The sequence below is a fragment of the Oncorhynchus kisutch genome, linkage group LG3, assembly GCF_002021735.2.
Source record: "Oncorhynchus kisutch isolate 150728-3 linkage group LG3, Okis_V2, whole genome shotgun sequence".
Taxonomy (NCBI): Eukaryota; Metazoa; Chordata; class Actinopteri; order Salmoniformes; family Salmonidae; genus Oncorhynchus; species Oncorhynchus kisutch.
Window position 1 is genome coordinate 24,774,603 of NC_034176.2, and position 17,626 is coordinate 24,792,228.

General features: G+C 45.1%; 1 protein-coding gene across 1 annotated transcript in view; it reads right to left on the reverse strand.

Annotated features, from left to right (window-relative positions):
• LOC109871824 (adhesion G-protein coupled receptor D1) overlaps nucleotides 1-17,626 on the reverse strand; it is a 57,483-nt gene that overhangs the window by 13,966 nt on the left and 25,891 nt on the right. Inside the window, exons 14-15 of the mRNA XM_020462842.2 lie at nucleotides 5,109-5,182; nucleotides 4,081-4,204 (exon numbers count right to left, since the gene is read on the reverse strand). Coding sequence (XP_020318431.1) covers nucleotides 4,081-4,204; nucleotides 5,109-5,182 — 198 coding nt within the window. The remainder of the gene's footprint in view (nucleotides 1-4,080; nucleotides 4,205-5,108; nucleotides 5,183-17,626) is intronic.

Genomic DNA, 17,626 nt, shown 5'->3' on the forward strand with positions numbered 1-17,626 from the left:
TTACCGGGTCTGAGAAGCCTCCCACCATTAGCTCTGACAAATTTAAAACCCTAGTCATTGGCGACTCCATTACCCGCAGTATTAGACTTAAAACAAATCATCCAGCGATCATACACTGTTTAGCCGGGGGCAGGGCTACCGACATTAAGGCTAATCTGAAGATGGTGCTGGCTAAAGCTAAAACTGGCGAGTGTAGAGAGTATAGGGATATTGTTATCACGTAGGCCCCAACGATGTTAGGATGAAACAGTCAGAGGTCACCAAGCGCAACATAGCTTCAGCATGTAAATCTGCGAGAATGATGTGTCGGCCTCGAGTAATTGTCTCTGGCCCCCTCCCATTTAGGGGGAGTGATGAGCTCTACAGCAGAGTCTGTTGAGGTGTTGAGGTGCAGAGGTGTTGCTAACATTTACGATAGCAAATTTCAATTTACAAAAAAAAGTTTTCGTCTTTTGAGCTTCTAGTCATGAAATCTATGCAGCCTTCTCAATCACTTTTTATAGCTACTGTTTACAGGCCTCCTGGGCCATATACAGCGCTCCTCACTGAGTTCCCTGAATTCCTATCGGATCTTGTAGTCATAGCATATAATATTCAAATTTTTGGTGACTTCAATATTCACATGGAGAAGTCCACAGACCCACTCCAAAAGGCTTTCGGAGCCATCATCGACTCAGTGGGTTTTGTCCAACATGTCTCCGGACCTATTCACTGCCACAGTCATACTCTGGACCTAGTTTTGTCCCATGGAATAAATGTTGTGGATCTTAATGTTTTTCCTCATAATCCTGGACTATCGGACCACCATTTTATTATGTTTGCAATTGCAACAAATAATCTGCTCAGACCCCAAGGAGCATCAAAAGTCGTGCTATAAATTCTCAGCCAACCCAAAGATTCCTTGATGCCCTTCCAGACTCCCTCTGCCTCCTCAAGGATGTCAGAGGACAAAAATCAGTTAACCACCTAACTGAGGAACTCAATTTAACCTTACTCAATACCCTAAATGCAGTTGCACCCCTAAAAACTAAAAACATTTGTCATAAGAAACTTGCTCCCTGGTATACAGAAAATACCCGAGCTCTGAAGCAAGCTTCCAGAAAATTGGAACGGAAATGGCGCCACACCAAACTGGAAGTCTTCTGACTCCTCTTTAAATCTCCGTATTCCTCCAAAGCTCAGTTGTCCTGAGTCTGCACAACTCTGCCAGGACCTAGGATCAAGGGAGACACTCAACTGTTTCTCTTGACACAATGATGAAAATAATCATGGCCTCTAAAACTTCAAGCTGCATACTGGACCCTATTCCAACTAAACTACTGAAAGAGCTGCTTCCTGTGCTTGGCCCTCCTATGTTGAACATAATAAACGGCTCTCTATCCACCGGATGTGTACCAAACTCACTAAAAGTGGCAGTAATAAAGCCTCTCTTGAAAAAGCCAAACCTTGACCCAGAAAATATAAAAAACTATCGGCCTATATCGAATCTCCCATTCTTCTCAAAAATGTTAGAAAAATCTGTTGCGCAGCAACTCACTGCCTTCCTGAAGACAAACAATGTATACAAAATGCTTCAGTCTGGTTTTAGACCCCATCATAGCACTGAGACTGCACTTTGAAGGTGGTACATTACCTTTTAATGGCGTCAGACCGAGGCTCCGCATCTGTCCTCGTGCTCCTAGACCTTAGTGCTGCTTTTGATACCATCGATCACCACATTCTTTTGGAGAGATTGGAAACCCAAATTGGTCTACACGGACAAGTTCTGGCCTGATTTAGATCTTATCTGTCAGAAAGATATCAGTTTGTCTCTGTGAATGGTTTGTCCTCTGACAATCAACTGTAAATTTCGGTGTTCCTCAAGGTTCCGTTTTAGGACCACTATTGTTTTCACTATATATTTTACCTCTTGGGGATGTAATTCGAAAACATAATGTTAACTTTCACTGCTATGCGGATGACACACAGCTGTACATTTCAATGAAATATGGTGAAGCCCCAAGATTGCCCTCGCTGGAAGCCTGTGTTTCAGTCATAAGGAAGTGGATGGCTGCAAACGTTCTACTTTTAAACTCGGACAAAACAGAGATGCTTGTTCTAGGTCCCAAGAAACAAAGAGATCTTCTGTTGAATCTGACAATTAATCTTGATGGTTGTACAGTCGTCTCAAATAAAACTGTGAAAGACCTCGGCGTTACTCTGGACTCTGATCTATCTTTTGACAAACAAGACTGTTTCAAGGACAGCTTTTTTCCATTTACGTAACATTGCAAAAATCAGAAATGTTCTGTCCAAAAAGGATGCAGAAAAATGTATCCATGCTTTTGTTACTTCTAGGTTAGACTACTGCAATGCTTTACTTTCCGGCTACCCGGATAAAGGACTAAATACACTTCAGTTAGTGCTAAATACGGCTGCTAGAATCCGGACTGGAACCCCAAAATTTTATCATATTACTCCAGTGCTAGCCTCCCTACACTGGCTTCCTGTTAAGGCAAGGGCTGATTTCAAGGTTTTACTGCTAACCTACAAAGCATTACATGGGCTTGCTTCTACCGATCTTTCCGATTTGGTCCTGCCGTACATACCTACACGTACGCTACGGTCACAAGACGCAGGCCTCCTAATTGTCCCTAGAATTTCTAAGCAAACAGCTGGAGGCAGGGCTTTCTCCTGTAGAGTTCCATTTTTTGGAATGGTCTGCTTACCCATGTGAGTGACGCAGACTCGGTCTCAACCTTTAAGTCTTTATTGAAGACTCATCTCTTCAGTAGGTTCTATGATTTAGTGTAGTCTGGCCCAGGAGTTTGAAGGTGAACGGAAAGGCACTGGAGCAACGAATCGCCCTTGCTGTCTCTGCCTGGCCGGTTCCCCTCTTTCCACTGGAATTCTCTGCCTCTAACCCTATTACAGGGGCTGAGTCACTGGCTTACTGGTGCTCTTCCATGCCGTCCCTAGGAGGGGTGCGTGACTTGAGTGGGTTGAGTCACATTGGGTCTTCCTGTCTGGGTTGGCGCCCCCCCTTGGGTTGTGCCGTGGCGGAGATCTTTTTGGGCTATACTCGGCCTTGTCTCAGGATGGTAAGTTGGAGTTGAAGATATCCCTCTAGTGGTGTGGGGGCTGTGCTTTGGCAAAGTGGATGGGGTTATATCCGGCCTGTTTGGCCCTGTCCGGGGGTATCATCGGATGGGGCCTCAGTGTCTCCTGACCCCTCCTGTCTCAGCCTCCAGTATTTATGTTGCAGTAGTTTATGTGTCGGGGGGCTAGGGTCAGTCTGTTATATCTGGAGTATTTCTCCTGTCTTATCCGATGTCCTGTGTGAATATAAGTATGCTCTCTCTAATTCTCTCTTTCTTTCTCTCTCTCGGAGGACCTAAGCCCTACGACCATGCCTTAGGACAACCTGGCATGATGACTCCTTTTTGTCCCCAGTCCACCTGGCCGTGCAGCTGCTCCAGTTTCAACCCTGACCTGTTCACTGTGGTTACTATTATTTGACCATGCTGGTCATTTATGAACATTTGAACATCTTGGCCATGTTCTGTTATAATCTCCACCCGGCACAGCCAGAAGAGGACTGGCCACCCCTCATAGCCTGGTTGCTCTCTAGGTTTCTTCCTAGGTTTTGGCCTTTCTAGGGAGAATGTCATAGCCACTGTGCTTCTACACCTGCATTGATTGCTGTTTGGGGTTTTAGGCTGAGTTTCTGTACAGCTTTTTGATATATCAGCTGATGTTAGAAGGGTTATATAAATACATTTGATTTGATGTCAAGGTCCAAAGGACCACACCTCATTATGGTAGTCCGCAGCATTGTCCTATTAAAGCAATAGTGAAAGCAACATTGTTACTCTGGACCCATAAATGACCTACAGGAGAGGAATGCTGAAAACTCTAACAGAACCAGGACCTCTGGAAGGGGAGGGGGAAGTTACTGTGTGGTGAACCACAGACCCCTGTCCAAATATACATAAATCACATACTGTGGTGCACTGATGGATAAACAAGAACAAAGAGGGACATACACACAGCGAGCATCTGCATGGGACATGTTGTGGAGGAGAGGAGAGGGGATCTTACCTCCATGGGCACCACCTGCATGAGGATGGCGAAGTTGGTGAGATGATTACACAGACACACCGAGTAGGACATGTTCCCTTCGGACCGCACACAGCCCTCATTGGACCAAACACCCTCCTTTGAACTGACAGAAGATAGACAGGCAGCCAGCCAGTCAGTCAGGTAGAGGACGGTGACACAGGAGACAGCCAGTCAGGTAGAGGACGGAGACACAGGAGACAGCCAGTCAGGTAGAGGACAGAGACACAGTAGACAGTCAGTCAGGTAGAGGACGGAGACACAGGAGACAGACAGTCAGGTAGAGGACGGAGACACAGGAGACAGACAGTCAGGTAGAGGACGGAGATACAGGAGACAGCCAGTCAGGTAGAGGACGGAGACAGAGGAGACAGACAGTCAGGTAGAGGACGGAGACACAGGAGACAGCCAGTCAGGTAACGGACGGCGACACACACAGTGACACACAGACGCACAATAAGCTCGGACAGAGATAGGCACACAAACATGCCTGTCACCATAATAGCAATGATAAATCTACAATCCACACTCCCTAAGCCTGATTATAAAGGTTATGTGGGAGGCCCATTAACACATATGTTTTGCTGACTTTCATTTTTAAAAGGGCTGTTAAGTATTTCAATGTTTTTCATGAAGCACATGGGGAGAGTAAACATTATGAGTCTAAATAAAACACTAACAATTCACACTGATTTATAGTTTTTAAATCAAATGTCAATGTTTTTAAAGAAGGTTGCTGCACCCCCTTACTCAAGATATACTGTGCCAAATCTATTGATTCTATGCATCATGGATGTAATGTATATGATTATGATTCATACTCAAGACTAGACTATATGTTTTCCTATATATAGGACACATTATAGTAAAGCTCCTTATACATTTAGCCTATGGCAACACAATCGTCCCCTTGGGATTCCTAATTCCCTAATATCCACATACCGTACTGTTACGTCACAATTTCATTAACATAGCTCTAGCCATATCTTAGTGTGAATATGTAAACCAACCTGTAGTCGAGGAAGGCACAGTAGAGGTACACTTTGTTGCTCTGGTTTAAGGCTTGACCCTGCTGATCCCTGTTCTGAAAAAAGAAAGCAAGGTCGTCATTTCACGGTTACCGCTCTAGGCTACTTCCCAAACCTCTATTGTGAGGTACACTCTTAGAAAAAAGGGTTCTATAAGGGTTATGTGGCTGTCCCCATAGGATAACCCTTTTGGTTCCAGGTAGAACCTTTTTTCCCACTGGGCACAAACGTTGATTCAACATAATTTAATTGGAATGACGTGGAAACCAGGTTCTGCCCAGAAGGATGGTTCCAGGTAGAATTACTTTGTGTTCCATATAAAACCCTCTGTGGAAAGGGTTCTACATGGAACCAAAGGGGTTCTACCTGGAACCAAAAGTGGTTCTTTGTGGACTTTTTGGTTCTAGATAGAACCTTTTTTCCCCCTAAGAGAGTAGGCATGTGACATTTTGATATCCCTTTGGCATTTTTCTCGTCACAATATACTGCCAAAGAAGGCCATCATAAACAGAAATTAACTTGAAGAAACACAATTCCAGGTCTCCCTTGAAAAAGTGGTTATTTTATGAATGGGACAACCGGGTAAAAGAAATGTTGAATAGAAAATAATTTACTTGATTGTATTGGTAGTCTGTGTGATGGCCACACTAGTGTTTGTTTACCCCCATAACCCAGAGCACCTGTTAGGAAAATGCATGTTACTGTAATCATCATGACAGTGGTATGGAACCCTTTGGAAATGAGCAGCTCTCTCCACCTGGCTTTCTGTGACTCCAGTTGGCTTCCCCTTCATCCATAAGCTTAACAAGACCATTAGAGCTGGCTCAATGCGCTCCAAAAATAGCAATCTCTTTTGAATTTGGAAGAATGAACCACCTATTTGCTTTTTGTTTTGTGAAATCAAGTAACAATTCTCTCTCCACTCGTGCTGAGAAACCATTAAACATCTAAAGAAGACATCAGATGAACGAGCTAGAGCATAACAACGGCTCAGCCGCACAGCAAAGTTCATTATTGTATTGTGTGAGACTCCTTACTGTCTTAAAGCATTTTATTTGATTATAACTCACTTTTTCCATGTAATTCCTTAAATCAAATTTGGAGTCCCCAGAGACAGTGAGCTAATGGTTGAAGTAGTAGGAATGTGGTAATTAGGGCCTGGCCATGGTTTCAGGTTCAACTTAACACTCCGTCCAATCTTTCCTCAACACAAAGCAAAGCTTTCATAGGCTGGCGTGGTGTAACATCTACAGCAGACCCACCTCTCCTTATTCCCTGGGCCTTAATGGAGAAATTATATCAGAGTATGTTGAGATGGACCTTCTGGAAAAAGTGAGTGAGAGGGAGAGTGAAGCTGACAGTGAGGCTCAATGTCTTGTGCATGTGTCTCTTTCCTGGCCCTACAATAGGCTGTCTGCTTAATATTATGTTAGATATGGCCCAAATTCAGTGTGTTGCTCACCTAAACATTGTGCTAGGGATATGTACAGATAGGACAGTGTGTTCCATAGAGCAGCACACATGCACCCCATCAGCATAGGCAACGTCTGTCTTTGACAAGGTGCTAAATAACTCACTGGTTCTTGTCAGGAGTAAATAGAAGCAGATGGGAGAGTGAGGTACAACTAGGATCCATTCACAGCCCAGGAAGAGAAATAACAATTACAGACTGCCATCAGGCATCCCTTTAACTCTGGAACATTTGTTCTCTACTATCGCTGAAACTTTGATGATGCTATTATGTTACATAGGGGACGGGGGACTCATTTTCCACATTGAGTGAATACAGGGAGGGAAAATGTTACACACTCTGACCAGACACACATTGAAGAGCACACTGACAAAATGGACAGCCACAGATGTGAGAAGTGGTATTATTCAGTGCCCTGCTCTCTCCCCGTCTCTCCCTGGTGCCCTACTACCTCCCCGTCTCTCCCTGGTGCCCTGCTCCCTCCCCGTCTCTCACTGGTGCCCTGCTCCCTCCCCGTCTCTCCCTGGTGCCCTGCTCCCTCCCCGTCTCTCCCTGGTGCCCTGCTCCCTCCCCGTCTCTCCCTGCTGCCCTGCTGCCTCCCGTCTCTCCCTTGTGCCCTGCTCCCTCCCCATCTCTCCCTGGTGCCCTGCTCCCTCCCTGTCTCTCCCTGGTGCCCTGCTCCCTCCTCGTCTCTCCCTGGTGCCCTGCTCCCTCCCCGTCTCTCCCTGGTGCCCTGCTCTCTCCCCGTCTCTCCCTGGTGCCCTGCTCTCTCCCCGTCTCTCTCTGGTGCCCTGCTCCCTCCCTGTCTCTCCCTGGTGCCCTGCTCCCTCCCCGTCTCTCCCTGGTGCCCTGCTCCCTCCCTGTCTCTCCCTGGTGCCCTGCTCCCTCCTCGTCTCTCCCTGGTGCCCTGCTCCCTCCCCGTCTCTCCCTGGTGCCCTGCTCCCTCCCCGTCTCTCACTGGTGCCCTGCTCCCTCCCCGTCTCTCCCTGGTGCCCTGCTCCCTCCCCGTCTCTCCCTGGTGCCCTGCTCCCTCCCCGTCTCTCCCTGCTGCCCTGCTGCCTCCCGTCTCTCCCTTGTGCCCTGCTCCCTCCCCATCTCTCCCTGGTGCCCTGCTCCCTCCCTGTCTCTCCCTGGTGCCCTGCTCCCTCCTCGTCTCTCCCTGGTGCCCTGCTCCCTCCCCGTCTCTCCCTGGTTCCCTGCTCTCTCCCCGTCTCTCCCTGGTGCCCTGCTCTCTCCCCGTCTCTCTCTGGTGCCCTGCTCCCTCCCTGTCTCTCCCTGGTGCCCTGCTCCCTCCCCGTCTCTCCTTGGTGCCCTGCTCCCTCCCGTCTCTCCCTTGTGCCCTGCCCCCTCCCTGTCTCTCCCTGGTGCCCTGCTCCCTCCCCGTCTCTCTCTGGTGCCCTGCGGCCTCCCGTCTCTCCCTTGTGCCCTGCCCCTTCCCTGTCTCTCCCTGGTGCCCTGCTCCCTCCCCGTCTCTCTCTGGTGCCCTGCGGCCTCCCGTCTCTCCCTTGTGCCCTGCGGCCTCACTGTCTGCCAGGGAAGAGAGCTCCGCTCCAGCACTTTATTAACATCAGAGGGCCAGCAAAATGAGACTTGGAAATCACTTCAAACCTCATCTGAGGAAGAGACAGAGAGCAGACGACAGAGAGAAAGACAGAGACAGTCAGAGGGAAAGAGGAAGAGAATGAGAGACTGACTGCCAGAGGGAGGCAGAGAATGAGCAACAGAGTGACCATTGAATCAGTTGTGAAGTAAGCAGTCCATCCTTTACTGTGTCTGTCAACTCACTACATCTCAATCAATGAGAGACCAGTGCCTATCATGACATCATGACTACATGCCTATCATGTGGCAGCGTGTTGCATAACAACATTAGGGGGAGATTCGGAGGGAGTGTTGTGCCGCGGGGATGAGTGGCATAAGCTTATCATTAACAGCTAGCACACCCGCACAAAACATATATTTTCGATTTCCTGTAATATGTAGCATTCTTACTGAGGACATGGAAAGACAGGGTGTAATGTAGGACTACTCGGAGGTGTGTGGTGTGGGACAGATGCAGTCCACCACTGAAAATTTGTCTAACAGCACGACTGTCTGCATCAGTGACACCATTCCACCGAAAAACATGAATTCATTTTCTTTGTTGCCTTATTGTTTGATTAATCAGGAGACAGAACTCTGTGTCTGGTTCCACTAAATAACATGTCGAAAGTGCAAACATATGCAAATCTCCACAGAAACACTTAGTAGCTGAAATTAGCCATAAAAGGAAACCCTTTATCTCTGAGACAGGCACACAGAGGTGTAGTGAAACATGATCCAGTCCAGCAGGCCAAATGGACCACAGCATAGCAGGTTAGTATCACAGTGACACATCACTGATCTGAGATCTGATATGAGTTCCTTTCAGACTGGGACCCACTTTAAAATAATTGGTCTAAGCTAACCCCAGCACAGTTCGGGCTTAATGAACAGGTAATGTGGCTATGAAGGTCCATGGTGACAGACACACCATCTAATTTAGAGCATGTGGAGAAACCATCTGAGCAGCACTGGACAACACAACTGACCCAGAGCAGAGTGAGGTCATGATGTCAGGGGAAATGCAAGGCTCGCAGCTGTGGTCTGGGCTGAGCCTCCAAGGTAGACACACAAAACAACTATGTAAGTGTTGATAAGTGTGAAGGGTGTGAAGAAAAGTGAAGTTGCCATTAATTTTGATGGGGCGGGATACCGAGATCTGGAAGTCTAACAAGATCACTTATATTGAAATATCCTTGGTTGAAAAATAGTATGGGACGTTGTTGAATTTCTAGGAAGTGTCTCAAGATACTAGGAATTGTATTCTAACAAGCTTTACTTTAAGAAATGACAAATTGTATGAATATGGGGGAATGTTACTTAACAGTATGTGCCAAACCATCACTTTCTCTTTTGCACCAGGAAATTGAAAGGAAGTTCCATCTGAGTAACTCTGGGAAAGGGGAACAGAGCAAGGGAGAAAGAAAGTGAGGCGGGGGGAGTGAGAGAGACCCTTAATGCAAAGCTCCTGGCAAGAGAAGGATAGCAATCGCCAGACCTCCATCTGCAATTGATCAGCGAGCTGGCCCAAATGTGTAAGTCTGTGTGTGAGGGAGGGAGGGAGGGAGGGAGGGAGGGAGGGAGGGAGGGAGGGAGGGAGGGAGGGAGGGAGGGAGGGAGGGAGGGAGGGAGAGATAGATAGAGAGAGACTCACCCACAGGGTTTGGATTGGGTGTGTACTGAGAGCTATTAAAAGACTCTGGCAATAAAGACTGCTTATTATTGTGGCAGAGACAACTGATACCAGCTTTGGCTTACTTTAAAAAATATTGGGTATCAGGGTTCTTAAAGGTTTTGGTGGGTTTATTTTCCCAGTTCTTGATGAATTAATCCACAGTTATTCAGCATTCCAGCATTAATTGGAAGCTCCTGAAAGTCTACTAGACTTGCAATCACTAGCCTGCTCTCCCCTCCAAAGAAGCACTCCCTCATTCTCTCATCCCTTTTGTTTTAAAAGACATACAGTAGATGGATCAAAATGTGATCAATTATAATGCACAAGCTAGATATATAAAACGAAGTCAATATGGAAACAGAACATTCATTCTAGCCCTTTCCTTCCAGTACCTGCTAAAAGGGCCTGCTGTAGTACACTATGAATGTGTGGGTCAACTCTGGGAGAGACAGCAGCCACCACCGCTCCTACACTACTCCCTCTCCATTCCTCCGCTGCCCACAGTCCCTCTCATGCAGCCACTGCCGCCTCTCCAACACACAGCTTTATTAGCCTGTAAACTCAAGTCCTGCCTGTCTAAACCTTTTTTCTAATCTTTACATTTTGACACTGAACAACACCGGCATTCCTTGTGAAATCACTCTTTCCATTTCTTCACCTCATACCGTCAGTGTGATGCTTGAGTGAAGAGGAGAATGGGGAGAGGGATGGGGAGGGGGGGTAGGTTTTTTATGTATGTATTCATGTTTAACTACAGACCCCAGTGCCCCCTCTCCTCTCCGCTGGTCCTCCCACGCCAGACCCACGTCGGACAGGACTAATAAATCACAGCTGGAGCCAGGGCCCAATCAGCACTAGTGCAGAATGGCGTGAGAAAGCTCACAGGCCTCCAAGAGACCCGATAACACTTTCACTCCGTATCGGAGCCGCTCCCCAGAACCCTATTGACTGGCGTGGCGTCACCTTGGACCGGACTGATACGGCACTGCTAGTTAGCTCTGGAAGGAAATGACCTCAGTAGATGTTTGGTGAGGGTCTGAGCATACAGGTGCAAGGCCAGATTAACTGACCATCCATTCAGACCTGTTTGGCCTCCCCTGTGAATGATGCTAATAGCCATAAGACAAAGTCATTATGGATCATTACAACTGGTGACAGCGTCAATGAATGCCCTATAGTTTTATTCACAGCAATAGGGTTCATGACATTGTTTTTCTTTTTCTGCTCATAAAACAGGCATCCTCCATGTGAGGTAAATGGTCAAAGGTGTCTACTGTTGTGTTCGAGATCTGACAGTAAGTGACTGCTGTTCTACTACAGTGTTACTAACACACAAGACCTGTTGTTTCCATGGCACCATGACCAGGACGGTGAAATGTGGGGGAGCTGACAGTACTATACTGCTGCTGACACAATTCCCCTTCTGAGACTTTAATCAGACTAGATGTCTCTCTCTCTCCTCTTGCTGGCTAAAACCGTTGGGAAAGCAGAAGGGTCAATCACAAATCATTTAGCTACCCCTGAGCAGTGGAGGCACACCACTGGAGGCCATTTTTGGAGTGGAGTTAGACAGACAGTAAAGAGCAGAGTGAACAATGACGCGAAAGGTCTTCCACATACTGTTTGAGCAGTTTCCCTCTCTCCTAGTTTGGAAGGTGAAGTATCCACCAGCTCCCAAAGACATAAAAATTCCAAAAATAGTCAGTCACTTTTGGGCTGAATCTATCCTCAGGCTCACAACAGACCAGTAATAGCATATTTACCTCTTTTCTGGTAATGGTTACAGACAAAAAGTCATGTGTGAGGTATGCAACTTCTAAATATACAGTGCATTTGGAAAGTATTCAGACCCCTTGACTTTTTCCATATTTTGTTATATTACAGCCTTATTCCAAAATGGATTAACAGTTTTTTTCCCCTCACCAATCTACACACAATACCACATAATGACAAAGCAAAAAAACAAACATTACATTTACATAAGTATTCAGACCCTTTGCTCAATACTTTGTTGAAGCACCTTGGGCAGTGATTACAGCCTCGAGTCTTCTTCGGTATGATGCTACAAGCTTGGCACACCGACATTTGGGGATTTTCTCCCATTCTTCTCTGAAGATCCTCTCAAGCTCTGTCAGGTTGGATGGGGAGTGCTGAGTACCAGGCAGCTGCACAGCTATTTTCAGGTCTCTCCTAGGGCTGTTGCTGGGACCGTATTACTGCCACACCAGCGGGCTCGAGTCATGAAGTAAATCAAATTCCACGTGACCTTTTAGTCACGCTAATTAGGCTTCTCCAAGCTCTGATGCTGCTGATGGTCATTAGTAGTCTACCAAACTTGCTAACTGCCTGGTACTCCGCACTCTATTGTCCCTCTAATCACTCTGACATCAATGCAAATGTGATCAAAAGTCAAATCAAACACTTCAAGAGAGCCCATGAGCTCATGTTGCGCAACATTTATATAGGCTATGCAATTGCGCAAGAAAACCGAGTGATGACCTCTATTAACTTCTTGCTGACAGGGGGGCAGTAATTGAGTAGCTTGGATGAATAAGGTGCCCAGAGTAAACTGCCTGCTACTCTGTCCCAGATGCTAATATATGCATATTATTAGTAGTATTGGATAGAAAACACTCTGAAGTTTTGAAAACTGTTTGAATGATGTCTGGGTATAACAGAACTCATATGGCAGGCGAAAACCTGAGAAAAATCCAACCAGGAAGTGGGAAATCTGAGGCTTGTAGGCTTCCACTAGATGTCAACAGTCTTTAGAACTTTGTTTGAAGGTTCTACTGTGAAGGGGGGCTGGATGAGAGAGGAATGAGTCAGGTGTCTGGCAGATTGCCACAGGCTCTGTGGCGCGGTCATGAGAGAGTTAGCTCTCGTTCCATTGCTTTTCTACAGACATAGGAATTCTCCGGTTGGAACATTATTGAAGATTTATGATAAAAACATCCTAAAGATTGATTCTATACTTAGTTTGACAAGTTTCTACGGGCTGTAACTTAACTTTCCGTCCGAAGTTCGGCGACACCTGAACGCACTTTTGGATTTGTTTACCAAACACCCTAACAAAAGAAGCTATTTGGACATAAATTATGGACATTATCGAACAAAACAAACATTTATCAGATGTGGAACTGCGATTCCTGGGAGTGCATTCTGATGAAGATCATCAAAGATAAGTTAATATTTATAATGCTATTTATGACTAATGTTGACTATCCAATATGGCGGATATATTTTTGGCTGCTTTGTTGTCTGAAAGCTGTACTCAGATTATTGCATGGTTTGCTTTTTCCGTAAAGGTTTTTTGAAATCTGACACAGTGGTTCCATTAACTTCTTGGATATAGGGGGCGCTATTTTAATTTTTTTATGAAAAACGTTCCCGTTTTAAACAAGATATTTTGTCACGAAAAGATGCTCGACTATGCATATAATTGACAGCTTTGGAAATAAAACACTCTGACGTTTCCAAAACTGCAAAGATATTGTCTGTGAGTGCCACAGAACTGATGTTACAGGCGAAACCCAGATAAAAATCAAATCAGGAAGTGCCGCATTTTTTGAAACCGCCTCATGCCAATGACTCCTTATATGGCTGTGAATGGGCCACGAATGAGCTTAGGCTTTCTGTCGCTTCCCCAAGGTGTCGACAGCATTGTGACGTATTTGTAGGCATATCATTGGAAGATTGACCATAAGAGACTACATCTACCAGGTGGTCGCTTGGTGTCCTCCGTTGCAATTATTGCGTAATCTCCAGCTGCAGTATTTTTCCGTTTGCTTCTGATGAGAAACCAACTGTCACGACTGATATATTATCGAATAGATATGTGAAAAACACCTTGACGATTGATTCTAAACAACGTTTGCCATGTTTCTGTCGATATTATGGAGCTAATTTGGAAAAAAGTTTGCCGTTGTAATGACTGCATTTTTCGGTCTTTTTCTTAGCCAAACGTGATGAACAAAACAGAGCTATTTCACCAACACAAATAATATTTTTGGAAAAAATGAACATTTGCTATCTAACTGAGAGTCTCGTCATTGAAATCATCCGAAGTTCTTCAAAGGTAAATGATTTTATTTGAATGCTTTTCTTGTTTTTGTGAAAATGTTGCCTGCTGAATGCTAGGCTTAATGCTATGCTAGGCTATCAATACTCTTACACAAATGCTTGTGTAGCTTTGGTTGAAAAGCTGAAAAGCATATTTTGAAAATCTGAGATGACAGTGTTGTTAACAAAAGGCTAAGCTTGTGTTTCAATATATTTATTTCATTTAATTTGCGATTTTCATGAATAGGAAACGTTGCGTTATGGTAATGCGCTTGAGGCTATGATTACGCTCCCGGATACGGGATTGCTCGTCGCTAGAGGTTAAGGAGAAGTATATCTCTAATTCCATGTATAACAGTTGTATTTTCATCAATATTTATAATGAGTATTTCTGTAAATAGATGTGGCTCTCTTCACAATCACTGCATGTTTTAGGACTACTGAACGTAACGCGCCAATGTAAAATTTGATTTTTTTATATAAATATGCACTTTATCGAACAAAACATACATGTATTGTGTAACGTGTCCTATGAGTGTCATCTGATTCAGATCATCAAAGGTTAGTGATTCATTTTACCTCTTTGTGCTTTTTGTGACTCCTCTCTTTGGCTGAAAAAATGTCTGTGTTTTTCTGTGAGTTGGTGGTGACCTAACATAATCGTTTGTGGTGCTTTCGCTGTAAAGCATTTTTGGATTGTGGCTGGATTAATGAGAATTTTATCATTAAAATGGTGTAAAATACTTGTATGCTTGAGGAATTTTAATTATGAGATTTTTGTTGTTTTGAATTTGATCTGACATGCACTGTAAACTGTGGGACCTTATGTAGACAGGTATGTTTCTTTCCAAATCATGTCCAATCAAATGAATTTACCACAGGTGGACTCAAGTTGTAGAAACATCTCAAGAATGATCCATGGAAACTTGGATGTACCTGAGCTCAATTTAGTGACTCATAGCAAAGGGTCTGAATACTTACAGTTGAAGTCGGGAGTTTACATTCACCTTAGTCAAATACATTTAAACTCAGTTTTTCACAATTCCTGACATTTAATCCAAGTAAATATTCCCTGTATTAGGTCAGTTAGGATCACCACTTTATTTTAAGAATGTGAAATGTTAAAATAATAGTAGAGAGAATGATTTATTTCAGTTTTATTTCTTTCATCACATTCCCAGTGGGTCAGAAGTTTACATACACTCAATTAGTATTTGGTAGCATTGCCTTTAAATTGTTTAACTTAGGTCAAACATTTCGGGTAGCCTTCCACAAGCTTCCCACAATAAGTTAAGTGAATTTTGGCCCATTCCTCCTGACAGAGCTGGTGTAATTGAGTCAGGGTTGTAGGCCTCCTTGCTTGCTTGCTTTTCAGTTCTGCCCACACATTTTCTATGGGATTGAGGTCAGGGCTTTGTGATGGCCACTCCAGTACCATGACTTTGTTGTCCTTAAGCCATTTTGCCACAACCTTGGAAGTATGCTTGGGGTCATTGTCCATTTGGAAGACCCATTTGCGACCAAGCTTTAACTTCCTGACTGATGTCTTGAGATGTTGTTTCAATATATCCACATAATGTTCCTTCTCATGATGCCATCTATTTTATGAAGTGCACCAGTCCCTCCTGCAGCAATGAACCCCCACAACATGATGCTGCCACCCCCGTGCTTCACGGTTGGGATGGTGTTCTTCGGCTTGCAAGCCTCCCCCTTTTTCCTCCAAAAAAGCGATGGTCATTGCGATGGTCATTGCAGTTGCAAACCGTAGTCTGGCTTTTGGAGCAGTGGCTTCTTCCTTGCTGAGCCTTTCAGATTATGTTGATATAGGACTCGTTTTTACTGTGGATATAGATACTTTTGTAACTGTTTCCTCCAGCATCTTCACAGGGTCCTTTGCTGTTGATCTGGGATTGAGTTGCACTTTTCGCACCAAAGTACATTCATCTCTAGGAGACAGAACGCGTCTCCTTCCAGAGAGGTATGATGGCTGCGTGGTCCCATGTGTTTATACTTGCGTACTATTATTTGTGCAGATTAACGTGGTACCCTCAGGCGTTTGGAAATTCCTCCCAAGGATGGACCATACTGTGTGGAGGTCTACACATTTTATTTCTGAGGTCTTGGCTGATTTCTCTTGAATTTCCCATGATGTTAAGCAAAGAGGCACTGAGTGTGAAGGTAGGCCTTGAAACACATCCACAGGTACACCTCCAATTGACTCAAATTATGTCAATTAGCCTACCAGAAGCTTCTAAAGCCATGACATCATTTTCTGGAATTTTCCAAGCTGTTTAAAGGCACAGTCAACTTCTGAAACACTGGAATCGTGATACAGCGAATTATAAGTTAAATGATCTGTCTTAAATAAGCATGCCCCATTCAGAAAATGTAGAATCAGGAACAGATATAGCCCTTGGTTCACTCCAGACCTGACTGCCCTTGACCAGCACAAAAACGTCCTGTGGCGTACTGCATTAGAATCAAATTACCCCACGATATGCAACTTTTCAGGGAAGTTAGGAACCAATATACACAGGCAGTTAGGAAATCAAAAAGGCTAGCTTTTTCAAACATAAATTTGTATCCTGTAGCACAAACTCCAAAAAGTTTTGGGACACTGTAAAGTCCATGGAGAATAAGAGCACCTCCTCCCAGCTGCCCACTGCACTGAGGCAAACACTGTCACCACCAATAAATCCATGATAATTGAGAATTTCAATAAGCATTTTTCTACGGTTGGCCATGCTTTCCACCTGGCCATCCCTACCCCGGTCAACAGCGCTGCAACCCCCCACAGCAACTTGCCCAAGCCTACCCATTTCTCCTTCCCATTTCTCCTTCCCAAATCCAGATAGATGATGTTCTGAAAGAGTTGCAAAATCTGGACCCATACAAATCAGCTGGACTAGACAATCTGGACCCTCTCTTTTTAAAATGATCAGCCAAAACCCCTATTACTAGCCTGTTCCAGCTCTCTTTTGTGTCGTCTGAGATCCCCAAAGATTGGAAAGCTGCCGCGGTCAAACCCCTCTTCAAAGGGGGAGACACTCTAGACCCAAACTGCTACAGACCTATCCTACCCTGCCCCCTGCCTTTCTAAGGTCTTTGAAATCCAAGTTAACAAACAGATCACCGACCATTTCGAATACCACCGTACCTTCTCCGCTGTGCAATCCGGTTTCCGAGCTGGTCATGGGTGCACCTCAGCCACGCTCAAGGTACTAAACAATATCATAACCGCCATTGATAAAAGACAGTACTGTGCAGCCGTCTTCATCAACCTGGCCAAGGCTTTCGACTCTGTCAATCACCATATTCTTATTGGCAGACTCAATAGCCTTGGTTTCTCAAATGACTGTCTCGCCTGGTTCACCAACTACTTCGCAGATAGAGTTCAGTGTGTCAAATCGGAGAGCCTGTTGTCCAGACTTTTGGCAGTCTCTATGGGAGTACCACAGGGTTCAATTCTCAGGCCGACTCTTTTCTCTGTATGTATCAACGATGTCGCTCTTGGTGTGGGTGATTCCCTGATCCACCTCTACGCATACGACACCATTCTGTGTACATCTGGCCCTTCTTTGGACACTCTACTCAGCAAATTGGATGCAGTCTATCACAGTACCATCAGTTTTGTCACCAAAGCCCCATATACTACCCACCATTGCGACCTGTATGCTCTCGTTGGCTGGCCCTCGCTTCATATTCGTCGCC